Consider the following 20,966-nt stretch of genomic DNA (forward strand, 5'->3'; position numbering starts at 1 on the left):
GGGTATATAGCCGCTCCTCGGGCTCCCCTCCTGCCTCCTCTGAGCTCCTCCCTCCAGGAACCAGGAGCCATAAAAGGACCACCAGGTTGTGTTTGTGGCTCCAGGTCTGCGTCCGTCTCGGTTTGAGATCTGCCTTCTATTCAGGGCACGGAGGGATGGGTGGGGTTCAGAGATGGTGAGACGAGGTCCTGCAGATTTTTTTTCCTCCCAGTGTTGAGTTTCACACCCAGATTTGTGACAAAATCCAGAACCTACTTAGAAATCTCCCCCTCCTTGCTCCTAGTCCATGTTTACAAGGCCTAAATAGAAATCCACCACCGAGCTGCAAGAACTGCGCTTTAGCTTTGAATTTTAGCGTATTTTGCTTCTCCCAGTGAGTTTTTTTCCCACAGTCCTTCCTCACATCCCACCGACAGCAAACCCAACGTCAAACACAATCAAACATCTGCTGCGCTTTTTCACCTTCTCCCCTCCAATATTTATTTCATCTCCTCACTTTAACGTCTTTCCACCTCGATCCACATCCCCCAAAAATCGCTCCCGCTTCGCTTCTTTCACATTCTTATCCCTGCAACTTTCAAGAAACTAGAGCTTTCCCCTCCAAAGTGTGATTGGCTTGCGGTGGCCCCAGAACCCTAAAAGTTCAGGATACTAAATCTGGAGGCCTGTGAGAGGCAGGGGGCGGGACCTGGCCGCGCCGTTTAAAGTGTGTCTGAACCTTCACTTGACGTCTAGTCTCTCTGTTGGGGTGCACACGGATTGACCACTCCTTTGGGCTTTTCTTTTTTCCTTGGATATTGTAGGGGGGGAAAGCTAATCCACAAACATGGTAAGAGACAGATGAACAGATTGTGCAAGTGATCCATTGAGCTTTTTCCAAACTGATGAGTGCAGCAGCCAGAATGAGAGTTAATGTGTTAATGAATGAGTGATAAATGCATGTGTTTTCCAAAAGTATGCTAAAATATTTATCTGTTGGCTTCATTCGCTGAAGTTAGAATTGATTTTTCTGTCACCAAACAGCATTTTTATAAAGATTTTGTGTTGGAATTCAATTAAATTCTCACTAAACATCCATTTAAAGTTCGTATTTTAGCTGCTTTTTGGTTGCAAACGCTCTGAATCTTTGTAGAAGTTTAACTGTGGCTGCTGATGAGCAGCAGGTTGGGTGTCAGCTGGGAATTCTGCTTAGGCAACAAATTCCCCGGGATTGGATGTCTGCAGGCCTTATACAGCGAGCCCAATGTGTCGAGCCTGAAATAGCAGGACTCATTTTCACCGAGCTCCAAATTCCTTCTGAGGCGGTGTCATGAAATCCTGCAACGCGTGACTTAAACGCCTCACATTAAAGTGGTTTTATCACAAAACATTAATCACATTCTAAAACTAAATACAAAAATATTGCTCTAATATTCTTAAAACACACCTTCTGCGCTGTGCCTAACAGCACTTTGACTGTCCCTGGTGACATCATTGATTTTTACTGACAATATTTTGGACATTTAGTCTAAAATCTGGTGTTTTTAAGCAGTTTTATTTCTTAAATTAATCACTTGAGCAGCCAGAATGTAAGAAACAAACAAACAAACTATATTTTCGCAGTTTTTCTGAGGATAATGTGGCCTAACGGTTTGGCTAAATCCACAGAGTTTAACTGGAATAACCACTGAAGGCTAAATGAAGCCTATCAAGAGAAATAAAATGACAAAGTCGCTCCTGTTTTCTTGCAGACTGACGCGCAGCAAGAGGCCCGCTCCTACCTGAGCGAGGAAATGTTGGCCGGTGAGTACAGAGTAACGCGTTACATAAGTAATGCCACTACTTTGATAAAGTACGGGTAATGTAACAGATTGAGTTTTTTTTAAATGATCACAACATCAAATGAGTTGTCCAGTTCTACTTTCTAGCGTTTTTCTGACAATTTCAGCACAACTGCGAGAAATCAGGTCCAATATGGACTTTAACAAAACCAAAAAATGTATTTAAAATATATAATCACATAAATGTTATGTTATGTCTAAAAGTAATGATTCACTGCTTGGAACTGCTGAGTGGTCAGTACAGATAAACGAAGCAGAGAAAATGCGCAAAAAGACGCATTATTTCGACTCGTGTCTCTCCAGAGTTCAAAGCCGCCTTCGACATGTTCGACACTGACGGTGGCGGTGACATCAGCACCAAGGAGTTGGGTACCGTGATGAGGATGTTGGGCCAGAACCCGACAAGAGAGGAGTTGGATGAAATCATCGAGGAGGTCGATGAGGACGGTGAGGAAAAATACTTTAACAGCGACACAGTAGATCTGCTGTGCGCAAAAACCGCTTTTACGCACAAGAAAAACGAGAGTTTGGCACTTTCATCAGTACATCCTCTATGATAAATCAACTGTTATACACACACACACACACACACACACACACACACACACACACACAGCAAAACAGTACACCAACGGTACATAAAGTGTTTTTACGCACAAGAAATACGCACGTCTGGCACTTTCATTGTTCATCTTCTGTGATACCTTATTTGTCACATAAGCGCGCCCACACGCAGGCACGCGCATTGCTTGGTTTGTAGACTAGGTTATTAAATTATACAGATTTTGGCTTAAATAAACTCCCAGTGCTTCTGTGCGTAAAACTGCGCGTAAAAATGAGCCCGACTTTGGGCTGATCGTGGCTAATCAACGATGTGGCCTCTCGTCAACACTCAGGTAGCGGTACCATCGACTTCGAGGAGTTCTTGGTCATGATGGTGAGGCTGCTAAAGGAGGACCAGGCCGGCAAGAGCGAGGAAGAGTTGGCAGAGTGCTTCCGTGTGTTCGACAAGTACGTGCGCAGTGTGTCTGTACACACAACTGTTTCCTTTCTCACAAATGCCCTCGTTCGTCTTTACAATCCCACATTGTGGCGTCTTTGCACTCAGGAATGCCGACGGCTACATCGACAGAGATGAGTTCGCCCTCATCATCCGCAGCACCGGCGAGTCCATCTCAGAGGAGGAGATCGATGAGCTGTTGAAGGACGGAGACAAGAACGCCGACGGCATGCTGGACTTTGACGGTAGGCACAAGATGATAACAAACGTTGGTCAATGATAAAATGATACTTTACCAGGCAATGATCATGGAGTGTTTGTGACATACTAAACTTTATTTGCTCATTTAATGCTTAGGTTAATTAATTTTCTTTTAAATATTTTACATCAACTCTTGAGTATTAAAATCCTTCTTTTGTGTAGATTCTCAGCCAAGCAGGTCAAGATAATAGTAGAAGCTTCACTAGAAAGCAACTGGACTTCCCTTTTTAGGTTCTTAAGAATGTGTTACCTCTCCAAAACTGAAAAAACCCTTGGATAAAGGTGAAACTTCTTCAAGAACCTAACAAGAGAAGTCCAATTGCTTTCTACTGAAGCAGTAGGATTCTGTTTTTCTGCTGCTGGCGAGGTGAGGAGAGGTTTTAGTGACAGTAACTGTAGCTGATTGGGTGTATTGATGACAAATATTAAAATTATTGAATAGTTTTCAGCCTCCAGCTCTCATTTCACATTTACAGATAAAGAAATAACAGGCGACAGAGGAGATAAAAGGTTCATCTGCTGCTGCTGCTCACATTAATTTAACTTCTCCGTCTCTCTTCTCGTTCCCAGAATTCCTCAAGATGATGGAGAATGTGCAGTAAACCCAGAAAGACTCATGGACATTCCTCCACCCTCCTGTGAAGCCCCACTCTGAATCCACCTCCCCCCTCCTCCTCCACCCTCCCATCCACCTGCCTCTCTTCTCCATCCTTAAAGCCATCCTCAACAGAAAGCTAGGGCACCTGGCGGGGGTCGCTGGCCGGGCTACACTCTTCCCCTGGTTCGCTTGTTAAACGCAGACGCCACGCCGACGCCGTTCATCTCAACAGGACGGCTCGGCCGCGACGGGGAAACCCAGAGCACACACACCTCTTGCATGGCGAAACCTCCGCGACCCCCTCCTCCCCCTCTCTGCCGGAGCTCAGATCTAGATGTAGTCTAGATAGACGGGCAGCCTGTTACCTGCTGCTTAGACCAATTCATTCAACCACTTCACTGTACAAAGACGTACATTTGCTTGAACAGAATAAATGAACTAAGACATGCTCTCTTGTAGTTGGTCTGTCATATTTATGGTCTGTGTAAAAAAATTTTGTTTTGAGGAATATCAATAAAATCTCTTTGTTTCTTCTTTTTGTCCAATTTGTTTGAACCACAGCCGGAGTTTATCGACGGAGTTTGTGCTGAACGTCAGAAGTAAAGACATCAATGCTGTTTATCTTGCCCAGTATCCTGGCTGTGATTACGCAGTTCAACTAAAGGCCTCTAAAAATGCTTTGTTTTGAACAAAGTAGTAATGCCAGACAATCAATTTCCCAGAGTCAAAGTCGATGTTGGTAGATGTCTTGTTCAGTCCAGCCGACACTCCCAGGCTTTAAAATGCAGTTTGAAATCACAACCTACAAAGTAAATCCAGTGTGTGTGTGTGTGTTTATGCCTCTCTTGACAACTACACACCTGACCTGCTTCAACCTTGCCGACTTTACTGCTGGAGACCCGTTGAGGTGGTTTGGATGACCGGTGGCCATTTGTGGAGCCTTTGGGGGCCTGTGGATGGAGCCAAAGCAGAGCCTGTTGCTTGGAAACAGCCTCAGATAAATGTACACATTCTGATGAGCTCTGGTGATGATTACAACACGGTGCCACATTAATGCAAACGCCGCGGCTGCACAGTTACTGGTGTCATGTAAGTTATAAAGAGCTGTGGTTTGATGACACCACTGACCTTTTGCAGCGACAGTCGGGCTTGTGTGTGTGATGAGATGCTTATCATGCCCAGTATATATATATATATATATATATATATATATATGTATGACCTACTGTATTACAGCCAATGGCACACAGGAAACAAGATCACTCTCTAGAGACTCATAAATACAGAATACAGACTCCACTCACCCAGTCAACATTGGAGAACGTCTTCAGCTGCAGAAGCAACAGGATTCTGAAGGATGACACTCACCTCCGTCTTCTCCTCTTCACTCTTCTGCCGTGTGGTCGGAGCTACAGAGCCCAGGAGTCACCGCTGAGCTGAGCTCTGATAAACACTTCACTTCAAAGGACTGTTTCTATTAATGCAAACAATCTGCAGGGACTTCAGGGATGTTATGTGCAATATTTATATTTTAAAATTGCCCACATTACCAGGATGCCACTCGCCCTAGATCAGGGGTGTCGACATCCGGTCCTCGAGGGCCGCAATCCTGCATGTTTTAGATGCTTCTCTCTTCCAACACACCTGATTCAAATGATCAGGATCGTTATCAGACTTCTGCAGAGCTTGATGATGAGCTGATCATTTGAATCAGGTGTGTTGGAAGAGTGAAACATCTAAAACATGCAGGATTGCGGCCCTCGAGGACCGCAGTTCGACACCCCTGCTTTAGATGCTATGTTTTTGTCGTATGTTTGTATGGGTGTGTATTTATTTCACTGTACAGATATGCGCAATGACAAAAGAGTAATTCTACTCTATACTGTACTGAGGTGAATTTAATTAATCTAATTCTTGTCTATGAAGTCTAACAGACAGATCTGCAGGTCAGTCAGTGGAGCTGCTGACGAGTCCAAGCAGAACTCGACACCCTGACTTCATCTTTTATCGTGTGGCATCTTTTATTTTCATGCATTTTTAATTCCACATTGTCTGCTAGTCACTGCATTTACATCTTATGGGTCGCCGCTTATCACTCTAAAGCACTTTGGTTCAACTTTCTGAATGACTTAATCTGTTGTATTCACTATTTTCTCCTTTACACGTTTTAATTTTTCACTTTTTGTCTGTAAAGCACTTTGAATAACATCTAATGAGGTGAAACAAACAGTGTCTTCTGCTGCTCAAAGTAACCGGACTGACTGAGAGTATGAAAACAATGTGAAAGCTGCTTTATTCAACATGTCATTAGCTTTATATCCAACATCCTGTCATCTCTATGCCACAGAAACGCAGTTTGGACCACAATCCAAGCGTGAATAACAAATTAAAACGACACAAACCTCCAAATTAACCCCCAAAAAGTGTCTCAATGAGCCGTTAGGAGCCATAGTTAGCTTCGTCGAAGGCTTTCCTGGCTCTCTTCAGCTCCTCGTTCATGGTCAGCAGGTCTTTGACTCGGGCGAACTTCCGGGGGTCCTTACGGATCAGAAACACGATGTCCTCCACCTGGACGCGGCCCTGGCGTCCGATGGACATGGCTTTGTGGGTCATCTCCGTGATGAACTCGATCACCAGGTCCTCCAGGATGTCCACGGACTCCGTGTACGGGTTCTGGTCGTCTCCGAAGCCATACATCATGCACCGGAGCTCCTTGGAGAAGAGCCTCTTCCTCCTGCCGTGGCCCACGTCCACCCCGCTGGTTCCGTCGTCCAGCTCCTCGTCGAAGCCGGGTTCGTCTTCTTCGTCCGCCATTCTGCTGGAAAACGCCGGTTAAACTGGGCACTAGTATATATTTTATAACATTAAATTAACTCTGTGTAGTATGTAGTTTAATTAAAATTCGAGTAAACCTCTGTACCTGTCACGGAGGCTGGATTTGTTTGTTGTTAGTTTGTCTTCTTCTTCGTTTGATTTGATTGGCGGCTCAACTTCCGCTCTCCTCTCGTTGACTGCGGAAGTAGCGCTTCGTAGACGGTTAGCGGGTGAAACCACAGCGCCCCTGGTGGTCATATCCCCGTTACACCGCACACAGCTCGAAGTTTACTCATGTTAGTCTGCCACAGAGTGTCCACAATTAACGGTGAGTGTGTTTTCAACAATATTTTATCTGCCGTTTGATTTGCGGATGTCGCACCGGTGTGCCGAACTTAATTCAAAAAGATGCGTATTTAACGCAATCTCGTCCGTGGGGATCACCAACAGGCTGCATATGCGATTCTGTGGGCTCACCTCAACCCGGCGAGCTGTTTTTGTAAATCAGCTTCATCCATGTGCGTTTAAACTCATCTACACCGCATTGTCGGTGGATTGTGTTGCGCTTTGTGCGTGTTGTTTCCGTAAACGCTTCCCGGAGGTGGTAGCTAGCAGACTGAAGCGATCAGAAAAGTCAAACACTTATCAAATCACACTTACGTACTTTTATGACATAGTGGTGACGCCGAATTAGAGAGTAATAAATTGCACTTTAAATCGTGTCTTAAGTAATAATAAATGTGGAGTGTAGGTTTTAACTAAACGCTGACAGCGTCAATAGAGCGATTGATCAATGGAGTTCGGTACGTGGGTGTTGACGTGAAAACGACACGTCTCCGGGGCGCTGCTCTGTCACCGGTCACAGGTTGGTGAGGGACGTTGAAAGCTTCACTCAAAGTCGAGAAGGAGTGAGTAAATTCTAGCTAATTAGTTAAGATTAGCACTCTGAAACACAGCAGGCTAATGTGAACTAATGGGATGTAAGGCTAGTTAGCTTCAGGAAACTGCTGGAGCTGCTCACAGCTGTCGGTGAGTTTATCAGCTGAGGCTCATCAACAGTTGTCCTGTCAGGGTTTCTGTTGTTTCTGTGGTTTAGATCAACTTCCACAGTTGGTTCACTGCTGGCTGATAACTTGTGCTTAACACTGTTGTTGACCTCAGAGCAGATTGATTCAGTTTCAACACTGACAACAATATTCTATGGAGTTGTGAGAGTTGCAAATTACACAAATAAATCAATAAAAGAATAGTGGAAATAAAAGAAGAATAAATAAAATAAAAAATAAATAATGTGGCAATATTAATCAAAAATGAATCCATAAAAGAAAAGGCTAATAAAAGTTGAAATACCAAGACAAATAAATAAAATAATATAAATAATAATAATTTATTTTTTATTATTTTTAATTTTTAATGTATTTTATTTTCTTTATTTGTTTTTTATTATTTTTTAAATGAAAAAAACATTATAATGTCGCTTTAAAAGCAAAAGAAATATGTGCAGAAAAATGGAGAAATGTCACTGTGCGCGTATTTTACTGTTGCTTTACCAGGTTTCACTGTTTGTTAAATTGCTGAAAAAAGGAACAGAAAAAAATATTAATTTACATGTTGGGGGAAAATGGCCACGACTTAAAATATTGTCTGTATTTTGTTGTATGTTCTTTTGCAATGTGTGACCATGTAATTAACCTGTTGTGTTGCATCTAAACCTGCAATTTAAATCTCTATTTTACAAATATTTGTCATTATTTTTCCTGTTTTGCAATTTATTTAGACCATTTTTTGACATATTTTTGGCTCCTTTGCTGCCACATGTTCACTGTTTTTCTAGATTTTTCCTGTTTGCTGAACTCAAATGCATCCCAGCTCTGACTCTGTTCCTGCCTCTCTGAAAGCAGTCCGCCATGGGTGCTAGGAGGAGGTTCTGTTTGGAGATGGACTCTCTACAGTAGCTGTCCGGGCCGGACAGCTCATCCTGGAGGTCCTGCATGGCGGTGCCGGTCCAGTTCCTTTGCCGGGGGATTCGCACGGTTGGATTGGTTCTCCTCTTCTATGTCTTCTCCATAGGCATCACGTTCTATAACAAATGGCTGATGAAGGTGAGTGAGGAGATCATGAAACACTGCCAGGTTCTGCTGTTATTGTCTGGTCGGTGCTTAGATGAAGGAACGTTTGTTTCTTGGAGGTCAGACGTTCCTCCTTCAGTGTCTCAGGCTGCAGGTGATTCAACTACATGGACTTCGTGGATGACCCGATGTGCTCCTCTCTGTCTCTCAGGGCTTCCACTACCCGCTCTTCATGACGCTGGTTCACCTCACCATCAACTTCTGCCTGTCGGCTCTGACGCGGCGGGCCATGCAGTGCTGGGCAGGGAAACCCCGCATCGTCCTGAGCTGGAGGGATTACCTCCGTAAAGTGGCTCCGACCGGTGAGCTTCACCCAGAATCAGAAAAGTCGACCCTCAGCCGACTCTTATCACCAATTCACTGACGAACGCTTCGACTGAAGTCCGTGTAGATAAAAAGAAAATTACATCACAGCTGAAGGGGACAGCTGATGTTTTTTAAAAAGGCTGATTCATCAATTAACCGCCATAAACCAGCAGATTTGCTTGAATAATATTTGCTTCTTTGTTAAAGGCAGCGTTTTTTATTCTGCAGAATCTCAGGGTTGCAGTTCTGTTTTTAATCAGTGACAGATACACAGTGTAAAATGAGTGTTTGTCACAGTTTCTCCGTTATTTGTGACCTTTTACAAACTGGTGTCCTCCTTAAAAAGTCCTTCCTTCCTTCTGTGTGTCTGACTCACAGCTCTTGCAACAGCGCTGGATATCGGACTTTCCAACTGGAGCTTCCTCTTCATCACCATCAGCTTGTGAGTTCACAGCGTGCATCTAGGGCGACATTCGGAGAAGGTCTGAGCTTCGTACGGCCTCGTTCTTTTAGCTTTCTGGACGAAAATGTGTCCCGGTCCACGTCGAATGGCCTTGTAGTGTTTACTGGTACAGTCGTCCTCACGTATTCAGACCCTTCCAGTAAAGAAAAGGCAAAACTCACAACAGTCACTCAAATAACTAGAAACTGAAAAAAGTAATAATAAATAAAAATTTGTTAAATTATAATTTAGTGAAATAGGACATTAGTTTTGAATTGTGGTTGAAAATAATTATTTAAAAAAAAAAACTGTCCCAGACAAATTAGGGGGAAAAAAATAAATATATATTTTTTTTGTTTTGTTTTGTTTTTGTCATATTTCTGTTGAAGAGGAGGGTATGAATACATTCAACATACATTTGCAGACGACTGCATATGATCAGTTCTTCTTCTTTTTATACATAAATCTCCACCAGACTCAGATGCATCACCGTCTCACACATTCATTTGACAGAATGTCGTCACGTTTACAGACGGACCAACACCTGTAGAGGCTTTACTTCGAGCTGTCCACTCACGATCAGATCATCATGTTAATTTACAGCCTTTTAATTAGGACACATGACTCCAGTAGGTTTGTGTTTCAGCAGTCATTGTGTTAAATCCTCACCTGTGGCTCTGGTTCCAGGTACACCATGACCAAGTCCTCGGCCGTGCTCTTCATCCTCTTCTTCTCTCTCATCTTTAAACTGGAGGAGCCGGTGAGTTGTCCTTCAGTTCAAACTCCAGCGTTTGTGCAAGTCGTGAGTTCCTGAGCTGAAGGGTTTTAACGGTGAACTCTGTCTTCACTGTACGACACACAGACAGGGTTCAGTGTGATTCTCATCCAGGACACGTTCATGTGTTCTGGGTTGTTCTGTCACACTAAACAAAAAAGTCCATCAACTTAAAAACATAAGTAAAAAAAAGTGTGGTGGCTGTAGTTGTAGATTTAAATCAGCAAAAATGACCATTATTTTACAAATATGTTTTAAAAAATGACGTATGTTGCAGACTAAATAAAACAATTATTAATAATTAAAATGTTATTTTACAGATTTTCTGTATAGTTAAATTGAGCAAAATCACAGAAAAAAAACTTACATGATGACTGTAAAAAATACAAACAAACTAAAAAACAAAACAAAACTCCAAATAATGACACCATCAAAGATCTTTCTACACATGGTCATTTTATAATTTTTTTAAAACCGTATTCAAGTTCAGTAAATGTGTGGCAGCAGAAGCAGAACTCTGTCTAATGGGGTGAGTTTGCTGTAACAGCAGCAGTGAAATTAGATTTACAGTCATCAGGTAACTGAGTGCTCTCCGTCTCTGACTCAACCAATCTGATGAGCTCCAGGAACACTTTCAGAAACGATCTCCAGCCGTGTGGATTACAGCCACATTGACTTTTTAAAGCTGATCATTATGGACCCGTTCTCTGGCACCCAGCAGTCGATAAACATCGATTTCATCTTTTCTTTAAATCAGTGGAGTGCGTTTCACAGCCGGTGTCGACCTCTTTCTTTCAGCGGCTGCAGGCAGAAAAAGGACAACACACCAAACCTTCCTCATGCAAAATGTCAAAAACAGACCAAACAGGAAAAGGAAACAAAGGCAGCGGTTATCAAAGCTGACATTATACCTCCTGAGTAACCTGCACGCTGGCATGTTAGCGTTTAGCTCCAAACTCTGCTGCCAACAAAGTCGAACGCCTCCATCACTTCTTCTGTGCATGTAAATATTTTCTGAACAGACTCAGCATGAGTGGATTCTCAGTGTCTTCACGTGCATGTAGCTCATATGTGAAGGGTTATTATTATCTGACAGAGTTCGTCAAAGTCAGAGTCACTTTATTGTCAGTTCTGCTACACGTGTACACGTACAGAGAACTGAAACGGCGTTTCTCTCAAACCCTCATTTTAAAAAACACACAGTTAAAAAATATACATACTAAAAAATATTTAAGCTAAACATGTAATCTGCTAAAAATGTACAGTCTGGACCTATAATAAGCTAAAAATGTACGTAAACACAAAAGAGAACAGAAGAATCAGCATCAGGCACTTATTAAGTCTTTGGTTCTGAACCTGATTTGTATCTAAAAAAAATAATGTGCAGTGAAAACAGTGCAAATCACACAATACGAAATAATGGACAGTGCAGTAAACAAGCTTATATATACTGTATGCAAGGTGGCGCAGTGGTAGCATTGTTGCCTCACAGCAAGAAGGTCGCTGGTTCGCGTCCCGGTGAGGACACCCGGGATCTTTCTGTGTGTCTCCATGTTCTCCCCGTGCAGCGTGGGTTCTCTCCGGGTTCTCCGGCTTCCTCCCACAGTCCAGAAACATGTTGAGGTTAATTGGTGATTGTAAATTGTCCGTAGGTGTGAATGTGAGTGTGCTTGGTTGTCTGTCTCTAAGTGTAGCCCTGTGATAGACTGGTTACCTGTCCAGGTGAACCTGCCTTCACCCTGAGTCAGCTGGGATAGACTCCAGCCCCCCATGACCCTAGTGAGGATTAAGTGGTGTATAGATAATGGATGGATGGATTTCTAATCCCGTCTTGCACTGTTTCCTCCCGTCGTTTCTCCCTCTCTCTCGGCCCAGAACCCGTTCCTGATCGTGGTGGTGCTGCTGATCTCCAGCGGTCTGTTCATGGTCACGTTCAAGTCGACCCAGTTCAACCTGGAGGGCTTCATCATGGTGCTGCTGGCCTCCTTCATCGGCGGCATCCGCTGGACGCTCACTCAGGTCCTCATGCAGAAAGCAGAGCTGGGTGAGTCCGGTCACGGCTGCTCAGGCTGTTCTGGCCACGCAAACACAGAAATCCACCTTCAGATCCAAAGAAACAAAGAGAAAAAAAACAAGTGATGTAAAGGGAGGAAAACACATTTGAAGGATTCTGCCAAGGAGTCTGTTTTTTTTTTCTTTTTTTTACTTTTACAGATTTTGTTTAGTGCAAATGGTTCATTTTTAGAAAATAGAGTTTTATTATTTACAGCACAGGCACACGAGTCAGCTTTATGTACAGGAAAAAGAAATAAACTAAAAGATAAAATAGAATAATTTTATTTTTTCTTCAGAATTTTATTTTTATTTTATTGCCAAATATCGGAATTGGCTTCGGCCTCAAAAAATCCATATCGGTCAGGCCCTAATTTGGTAAAAATAAAATAAAATTTTAAAAAAGACGCATAGAATAAAGTGAATTTGATGAAATATCAGATTTTGAGAGTAGATTTGGTTCATTTTTCTGCCGGAGAGTTTAAAATGTGATGATTTTTAATGTTTTTTTTCAGTGTTGGACTCTGATGAATGATGTAATTTTACTGATTTTTAAAAAGTCAAAGCTGAGATGAGCTTTAGGGTTCAGAGGGTTCATCTCACCTCAATCCAAACAGTGTATCGAACATAAGATGTGAGTTACAGAACAACCTCTGAGTTTGTCCTCATGTTTTGCCACATTTGAACTGATCTTCCTCCTCGTCAAACCTTCTCCGTGTGCTGCTTTCTTTCAGGCCTGCAGAACCCAATAGACGCCATGTACCACCTACAGCCTCTCATGTTCCTCAGCCTCTTTCCCCTCTTCCTGTATAACGAAGGTCAGTGTTGTCTTAAGCTCAGCCCAGATGTTAGACATACTCTAAATCACGTCACGCCGTCTTCAGCCACTCCCTGGAGTTCTCTCCCACTAGTGTTTCAGAGCAGACGGGTATTTTTCTCTCCAAAATTTCATTTTAGAATCAACGTTATTGCCGTTATTCCAACTTTAATAACGATAGCACTCGTCTTATCTGATTCCCTTTGTTCTGTCATGTGTTTGTAGAAGCTGTTATAATTAGCTATGTTTCGGACTATCATTAATTCTGAATCTGTACTTCTCCACTGAACCTATGATCCTGTTTTGCTTTTTTCTGCTGAGCACATTTCACGTCCTTGAAGGTAACATGACCGGTGAGAACTGGTTCACGTACTGGGAGACGGTGGAAACTCCTCTGTTCTGTTACTTTAGATACACGCCTTCAGGACAACACACACACACACACACACACACACACTTTGTAATGGATCCAAGCAGGTTCTGTTTACATTTCAGTGAACTTCCACGTGAACAGTGGTTAGCCTATAGACGTCACAGTAACTGGCCAGTTAAACTGGGTTGCGTACAGGTCCAGCCTCTGTACGGGGCAGGCCCACGGCTTTTTATTTTGAGGCACATACATGAATAAAGCTTTAATTGACTTGACCAGCACATTACCCACACCTGCTTTACCTGCAAATATTGTTTTATTATCAGCAAAATTCAGCAGCAAATACTTGATCAATGAGACTTTTTTTTTTAAATTTGATTTTCCCATTATGAGCTTATTTGTAGTTTCTGGCCTGAACATCATTTGACCAAAGACAGCGTACCCAGTCTTCCTCCTCAGGCGTCTTTTCATGCCTGTAGTCCTGCAGTTTTGCCCTGAACATCAAGAAAGAGTCTTTTTTTCTTGTCCATAGAGGTTGATGCTACACGTATCAGCTGTCAGATAAACTCTGATCTCCATTTGTAACCTCTGTGCCGAGTCGAACGTCTGCTTTTACTCACTACATTGGGCAAGTAGTCAACTGTTGGTGGCACCAAAGTGTCAGCGTTCACGGTGCCATCTATAAAAGAAAAAACACTTTTTCCACTCATGCAGCTTCATATCATCCCACTCACATCTTCAGGCTTCACTGTGGAAGTCTTCTCACACACAGTACATTCAGCTCACAAGAGTAAACAAAGACACATTAAGGACTCACAGCGTTAAATAGAAAAGTGGGCTGACTGTGCACAAGAGACACGTGAAGGTACAGGACACGGATCGTACACATGACGAGTGTTTCGTGCTTTTTTCCAGAAGTTGGTTTCAGTATTTCTGTGCCACAGATGTCAGATCCTGTTTGCTCTTGGCTTTTCAAACCATTTAGAACATTCTTTCATTCGCTGCTTTGTTTTCCAATAATGTGCTTAATTTGATTTCTGGTAATTATGAGGAGCCAATGTAAACAACTCACCCCGACCGTGGGAATAAACCTGCGTTTCTCGAGTCGGGGAAGTTTTATTGAGATGTTCAGAGTCGTCGCAGCACCCAGAGGGGATTTTAATCATAATCAGTCATCAGCGTGTCAGAGCTTCACTTTGCTTCACTTTGCTTCACTTTGCTTCACTTTGCTTCACTTCTCTGTTGCTCTGTTCTCCAAATCTACGCAGCGTGATCCACTGCAGCTTCCTCTAAGGAGCTTTACAGGTTGTTAGATTTAAAATATGAGCCCTTAAAGCAAACCACGGAAACCGCTGTAATTGCTTAATTGCGTTACTTAGTCCCGTCACGGCTGCCAGCCTTATAAATCCTGTTTGTCTGCCTGCAGGGCTGAGCCTCAGCAGCTCGGAGAAGTTGTTCCGGGTGACGGAGCTCTCTCCTCTGCTGTATTCGCTCTTCACGCTGAGCATCGGCGGCCTGCTGGCCTTCGGTTTGGGCTTCTCGGAGTTCCTGCTCGTCTCCAGGACCTCCAGCCTCACCTTGTCCATATCAGGGATCTTTAAGGTGCGTTTGAACTCTGAGTGTTGTTTTGAACTCGTCTGTCAGAGTTAGCCAAACAAGATGACTTTAGGTGCTTGTTCAGATGCAACCAAACCAACAGACACATTTTAGAGGTGCTTTTATTAATATTTCAGTGGAAACCTATCAATAAACATCCCACAAACCCATCAACATAAGAAACAAACAGAGAAAGCCAGGCAAGCGTAAGGGATCCAAAAGGCAGGAAATGGAAAGTAGAAAGTTAAAAATGATGACAAATAATTAACTTGCATGACGTGAGGAGGGGAGCCTACTGTGTGTGTCGTTTTAGTCTTTCAGCTTCCATGTTTGCCACAAAGAGTTCAGTCAAACCTTTAATAAACCATATTTTCTCCAGCTGTAAATAAGACATGACATCTTTAATCCAACATCCACACGCTCAAGAGGAAGAGTCCTTTGATTTACACAGAAAGTGAGCAAAAAAAACCCTTAAATTAACATTCAGAGGAGTGATTGTAAATATTTGCCTTCGATGGAGCAACCAGCTGCACAAACATTGTCCAAGAGAAGTTTTTTTTAAACAATGATCTTTTTATTGACAGTGTAAAGATTTCCTTTGTGCAGCAGCATAAAGTAAAAAATAGTAGTGAACACAAATTCTATGCAGATTATTTGTACAGTGACAAACCAAAACCTCAAAAATGAAAAAGACAAACCAACCAAAAACAGACAAAAAAAAACCCACAAGAAAAATCTGCAAAACATTCCCAACAGAACCCAACATAATCAGAGCGTGTCACTGGTAACAAGTCCTCAAAGAAATATACCAGGCTGTAAGACTGGATGTCAAGTTCTTCTCTCTTTCTTTATCTTTATTCCCCATTTCCTAGTCTCAAAGTGAAATTGCAGTAAATAAATGAAGGATGGATGTAAGCAGAATCAGTGGGGATTAGAAAGGCTCCCCATACTTGGTTCTGAACAGAGAACCTGATCTTTCCCAGGCTCAGGCAGGACATTACATCTGGTAGCCACTGATTGTAGGTCAGGAGGGCAGCACCCCTCCATCAGAGCAGAACAGAACGCCTGGCCAGGAGGGAAGTGACTGATAACATGCGACGGACATCAGAGGAGACTTTGTGGTTCCCTGAGTAAACACCAAATAAGGCTAAAAGGGGGTCAAGGGTAATAGTTACAAGAAAAGTTTTAAATGTTAAATCCCAGAAATGAAATATGTGACATAAAGTGGCTGAAGTCTGTTCACACCTGAGATTAATGTCACAGCTCATGTAAGCTAATGAACATCAATATCAGAGTAAACAGCAGTGTTTCTAAGACAAATAGAGGATGGATTTTAACAGCTTAGTGTCCATTATCATCCACACAGCTCTGATTTAAGGAGTCCAGAGCTGCCAGGTGAGGAAGATTTAGTTTTTGAATTGAAAGAAACAGAATCTAATGAAGATGGACAGGAAGGAAAACACACACAAAAGAGGCCACGAAGCTTTGTGTACATGAGGAACGTCAGTCTGTGTTTCACATCTGAAAATGTAGAAGATTCTTTGTTAGCTGCAGTTTAACTGGAGCAGCTCAGAGCGTCAGAATCGCCTCCAGTTTTGTCTAAATGACGCTTTGCTTCATCCCTTTCACGGTGTCGTCTTCCTGCAGGAGGTGTGCACTCTGTTCCTGGCCGCCACTCTGATGGGAGACGAGATGAACACAGTGAACTGGCTGGGCTTCGTCGTGTGTCTGTCCGGCATTTCGCTGCATGTGGGACTCAAGACGTATTATTCCAAAAGTAAGTCATCGGTTGTCAGAACTGCTGCACGTGAGAAAGTTCAACAAATACTTTTTTTTTTTTAAACAAACCTCCAGATATTTTAAAGACATAAAAAAAATAACTGCATAGTTCTGTCCAACAACAAACTCATCTTGGTAGTTTAAAAAATATATGCGCCAGCTCCTTCTCCATTAAAGAACAAAGCAAATGTTTTTCATTTGAAAAGTTTAAGTGAAGTTTAAGTGAACCTCCCGGAGCTGCAGATAAGATCTAAGATTTAAAGTGGTTCGACAAAGCAGTCAGAAATAACGGGGATCACGACGGTGCTTATCAGCTTCTTTTTTTTGTTAATCAGGTTTTCTTCTTCATGTTTCACGCCTCATGTTAATCTTCTTCTGCACAAAGTCGACCGATGGTGTGACGGTGCTGCTGCCAATTACAAAAACCTGTTAATTGTGTGTTAATATATTTATTCTACTGATCGATGCAGCTGCACATTAGAGCTGTTACACTTCATATACGTAAACATGACGTTGTATTGAAGTGTGTTTAGGTCTGACGCTGCCCCATAATGCAGGAAATCACTTTAATGAAATTAATGGTACTGATTGAATAATCTCTGTCATAAATACCGGTAGAAGAATCAATATTTTAATCAGCTGCAGCACCAGCAGAGCAAACAGAGCAAACATAAAAACATATTTATGCTTTTTCCTGCATCACCAGCTGGTGGTTTCCATGGCAACCCAATGCAAACAGCGTGCGACAGTGTAGCTGCACGGCTTCGATCAGTGCTTCTAGTAACGTCTGGATCAGCAGGTTTGCAGATGAAACGTTTTCCCTCCGCTGAGAATCTGCACGATTTAAATCCGAGACTGAGTCGGGTTAGCTCAGCAGCATCAGTTACCATGGAGACCTATCAGAGTTAAACTACACCCCCCCTCAACACTCTCAGATCGGATGATAATGTGGGTTTTGTGATGTCTTCCACCAGATAAAGGCCCTTCTTTAAGGCAACTCAGCAGCAAGAGCCCAGAGCTGGAGCTGCCTCTCCTGTGGCCGAACGGAGACAAAGGCAAGGAGTCGGCCGCCGAGGAAGACGAAGACGAGGAACAAGAAATCACTCTGCACTGACGTCGCGGGACGTCGTCCTCGTGCCACTCATTCCTGTGAAATCAAAGAGTGTTAAAAACTGTTCACAAACACTGCCACAAAACGAGGACGTCCTCAGTATTTGTTTTGAACGTGACACGGATGATGACGTTTTTGCCTTCGGGGAGGTCGAAGATGTAGCAAACACCTGCAAGTGTCGACAAAATGTGACGCGTGGAGACAGAAGCGGAGAGCTTTAAAGGGATTCTTCCACACTGGGGGCCAACTTGTCTGTCACTCTGGTTCTGCAGAGTCGGGATCTGAACAGTGTTGTAGGGGATTAATCGAGGGGCTGCGAATGTTTAGTGTTAGCAGAAAACTGTGGTGACCTGACGCCAGGCTCCTCAGAACGTAGCACCATTCCCAATAGTGTTATCTTGTGTAAAGCAGAAATAATAGACTGATCAGTGACGGCTGTAGAGCTGCTGTAACTCTGCAGGTTCCTTCCTCGCTTAATCGATTAATTGTTTGGTCTAAAAATGGTAGAAAAAAAACGAGAATTGTCCTCACAGTTTCCTAAAGCCTTAAGGTTCAGTAATCTTGTGTCGTTACTAATTAGGCGACTAGTTGAGACTGATGTCAGGTTTGATGAAGCTGATTTTCTAACGTGCATCCTAATGCTGTGACATCACACAACGTTTTTAATCAAATTTGCTTCAGACGTTAGCATAACTGAAACATTCCTTGATTGCACGTAACGAGCTGCAGGGTTGAAGCGTTTCTCGTCAGGCCGTCCGTCTGTGGGAGACGTTTGAAGAGACGCGACGGGACCTTAATGTGCCTTATTAACCGCAATCAGGAACACCTCTTCAAAGAGCTATTCTCAGAATCCATTCAGACCGAGTCAGTGGCGATGTAGCCGGATTACTTGAGTTTAAAGCCATTTATTAAAAAAAGGTGTAAATGTTTTTTTTCTGTCATGTTTTTTCTGTAAAATGCAGCGTTGTTGCACTGAGAAATAAAGTGACAAACAAAAAGGAGAAATAATGTCAGATTTTTCATTTTTAATTACTTTGGATTCTTCTCTGTCTCCGTCATGGAGACGTCTGATCGGCTCCACATTCATTCTGCAGAGTTTTGTAGAAACACACTTTCAAACGTCCTCCTTCTTATCAGCTTAGTTTTTATTTCCTCTGCAGTCATTCAACTGATTACTTAGAGCCTTGAGTTCAGACAACACGTTAACTTAAACTATCCGAGCAGTGATTGAGTTTATTTGCTTCATTTTATTTATTTAATTTACCGCTGCAGGTCTTCTCAAGTCTGGTTCTAATCGAATCTGCGGCCAATCAAGTACTTATGGCTGGAACCTGAAACGTGGATGCTTCTCCTGCAAAGTCCTGACATTTATACCCAGTGTGCATTCATAAATGAACACGTTGGTCTGAGACTGTGCCGTGAAGTTCAGTAGAATCGACTTTATTCAGTCTTCGACTGCAGCGGCAGCAGCACCCCAGACTCAGAGACATCAGAACTGAAACTGCCTTCTGTCTCAAGTTCTGTCTTTACAGCAGTGCAAATGGCAAATGCTTCTGAATGACACGGGAGAGGTCGGGATGTAAAGGTACACAGCAGTCACGGTCGGGCACTGCTTTAGCTTTGAAATCATGGTTCATTATGTTCAAATGAAAACAAGAAATACAAAGAGTGACAGAGCTTTTTTAATTTAAACACAGGTTCACCCAACAGACGACGAATGTGTCTTCTCACAAAAGCCTGTTAATGTGGCAGGAAGCTGCAGCAAACTGCTAAGAACAAAAAACAAGTTTACAGAAGTAAATTCAAACCATTTGCCTCTCAAATATATAAAAAATATTCTACATTTAAATTCCAATAAGGTGCGACTTTAGAAACTAGATGTTCACCAGTCATTTGTAAGGATGGCAGCATGTTGTGATAAGCTGTGGACAGATGGAGCTCGTGGTTGCTACGACTTGCTGAAATGTGGATGAGAAGGAACTCGGTAACACGGCTTCATCACTTGCAGCGTGTATTTAAAACTGGACAACAGAGTGCGGTCTGCTGCTATAAAAACCCCTCTGCTGGCTGCTCAAAGTTGTTTAGTTTATTTGTTTTTAAACGAGCTGTTGGTGTGAAATCGTCACACGAACAGCTCGTTAAATCAACTCATGGCACTCAGATTTGGGGGCGACCACTCGGACTCCTGCCGGCTCTGCTCCGGATCCTGGCGCTGCGTCGTCTCTCAGTCGAGCTGCTGGGACGGTTCATGGTGGAGGGCCGAAGGCGGCTGCTGATTAATGCAGCTTCATCCACATCAGCAAGAAGGTCTGTTACTTCTCCATCGCTGATCTCCTCCTCCTCCATGGTGCCCTCTGCATAGAGAACATCTCTTGTAATATTCTATCAACATCTTGTTCTTTTTAAAAGCGTTCTCACTTTTTTTTTTTTCCACTTCTCCTGTTTCACTGAAGTCTTCTTAAACTACTGTTTGGGAATGGGGTCATGCAGCAAGACCTTTTATTTGTAATTTAATGACAGTGCACTCTGCAAACAAATGTTCCACTAAAACAATTTCACTCGTCACAGTTTCAGGGCGACACTGCAGCCTTCGTTTAACTCCGCCTGATCCAATTATGGTTGGTTTAAAGAAATACAACTGAGTCAGAGCACTCTTTCCCTCCTATAGAATAATAATCAAGTGCAGATATGAGATCAAATATATTTCACCATGTCGTCCTGCTTTGGGTTTATCCTTTGCATTCTGATTTTCCCATTTTTATTCTACGTGTTTAGTCCATTCGCTTTTATTCCCTGTATTTTAATGTTTGTTTTTAGCAGCACTTTGAAACTTTGTTTTAGAAAGATGCTCTCTAATTATAGGTATTATTATTATTATTATTACTAGTATGGGCTGCAAGGTGGTGCAGTTGGTAGCACTGTTGCCTCACAGCGAGAAGGTCGCCGGTTCACGTCCCAGTGAGGACACCCGGGATCTTTCTCCATGTTCTCTCCATGCACTGTGGGTTCTCTCCGGGTTCTCCGGCTTCCTCCCACAGTCCAGAAACATGCTGAGGTTAATTGGTGATTGTAAATTGTCCGTAGGTGTGAATGTGA

The 20,966-nt window shown here is 42.8% G+C and overlaps 3 protein-coding genes across 5 annotated transcripts; 2 read left to right on the top strand and 1 right to left on the bottom strand.

Moving 5' to 3' along the window:
* Positions 1-712: 712 nt before the first annotated feature.
* LOC103362009 (troponin C, skeletal muscle-like) lies at positions 713-3,745 on the top strand. The gene is made up of 6 exons (XM_008288251.1): positions 713-829; positions 1,731-1,782; positions 2,124-2,267; positions 2,717-2,831; positions 2,929-3,065; positions 3,652-3,745. The coding sequence occupies exons 1-6, from the start codon at positions 827-829 to the stop codon at positions 3,681-3,683; spliced, it is 483 nt and encodes a 160-aa protein (XP_008286473.1). The 5' UTR covers positions 713-826; the 3' UTR covers positions 3,684-3,745.
* Positions 3,746-5,947: 2,202 nt separating this feature from the next.
* Positions 5,948-6,751, bottom strand: taf13 (TATA-box binding protein associated factor 13). Of its 2 annotated transcripts, none has more exons than XM_008288256.1 (2): positions 6,600-6,751; positions 5,948-6,494 (listed from the first exon to the last, which is right to left on the bottom strand). In XM_008288256.1, the coding sequence occupies exons 1-2, from the start codon at positions 6,749-6,751 to the stop codon at positions 6,119-6,121; spliced, it is 528 nt and encodes a 175-aa protein (XP_008286478.1). In that variant the 3' UTR covers positions 5,948-6,118. The 2 variants fall into 2 exon arrangements, with proteins under 2 accessions (XP_008286478.1, XP_008286477.1); XM_008288255.1 differs by having other exon boundaries at positions 5,948-6,497.
* Positions 6,739-18,878, top strand: slc35h1 (solute carrier family 35 member H1). 2 transcript variants are annotated; one of them, XM_008288252.1, is made up of 10 exons: positions 6,739-6,821; positions 8,395-8,595; positions 8,774-8,924; positions 9,307-9,370; positions 10,058-10,130; positions 12,021-12,189; positions 12,932-13,015; positions 14,811-14,986; positions 16,628-16,757; positions 17,734-18,878. In XM_008288252.1, exons 2-10 carry the CDS (start codon positions 8,485-8,487, stop codon positions 17,871-17,873), a joined length of 1,098 nt encoding a protein of 365 aa, XP_008286474.1. In that variant the 5' UTR covers positions 6,739-6,821; positions 8,395-8,484; the 3' UTR covers positions 17,874-18,878. The 2 variants fall into 2 exon arrangements, with proteins under 2 accessions (XP_008286474.1, XP_008286475.1); XM_008288253.1 differs by having other exon boundaries at positions 6,750-6,821; positions 8,328-8,595.
* Positions 18,879-20,966: the final 2,088 nt, after the last annotated feature.

Source organism: Stegastes partitus, unplaced genomic scaffold (genome assembly GCF_000690725.1).
Source record: "Stegastes partitus isolate 25-593 unplaced genomic scaffold, Stegastes_partitus-1.0.2 Scaffold549, whole genome shotgun sequence".
NCBI lineage: Eukaryota > Metazoa > Chordata > Actinopteri > Pomacentridae > Stegastes > Stegastes partitus.

What these genes read in the sequence shown, in the direction of transcription:
- slc35h1 (XM_008288252.1), top strand. Translation starts at nt 8,485, where the DNA reads ATGGCGGTGCCGGTCCAGTTCCTTTGCCGGGGGATTCGCACGGTTGGA. An exon ending in CCGTAAAGTGGCTCCGACCG is followed by an intron (nt 8,925 to 9,306) that starts GTGAGCTTCACC and finishes TCTGACTCACAG; the next exon opens with CTCTTGCAACAGCGCTGGAT. An exon ending in TCTTTAAACTGGAGGAGCCG is followed by an intron (nt 10,131 to 12,020) that starts GTGAGTTGTCCT and finishes CTCTCGGCCCAG; the next exon opens with AACCCGTTCCTGATCGTGGT.
- LOC103362009 (XM_008288251.1), top strand. An exon ending in CGAGGAGGTCGATGAGGACG is followed by an intron (nt 2,268 to 2,716) that starts GTGAGGAAAAAT and finishes GTCAACACTCAG; the next exon opens with GTAGCGGTACCATCGACTTC. An exon ending in CGGCATGCTGGACTTTGACG is followed by an intron (nt 3,066 to 3,651) that starts GTAGGCACAAGA and finishes TCTCGTTCCCAG; the next exon opens with AATTCCTCAAGATGATGGAG.
- taf13 (XM_008288255.1), bottom strand. Translation starts at nt 6,751, where the DNA reads ATGACCACCAGGGGCGCTGTGGTTTCACCCGCTAACCGTCTACGAAGC. An exon ending in AAATCCAGCCTCCGTGACAG is followed by an intron (nt 6,498 to 6,599) that starts GTACAGAGGTTT and finishes GGCGTTTTCCAG; the next exon opens with CAGAATGGCGGACGAAGAAG.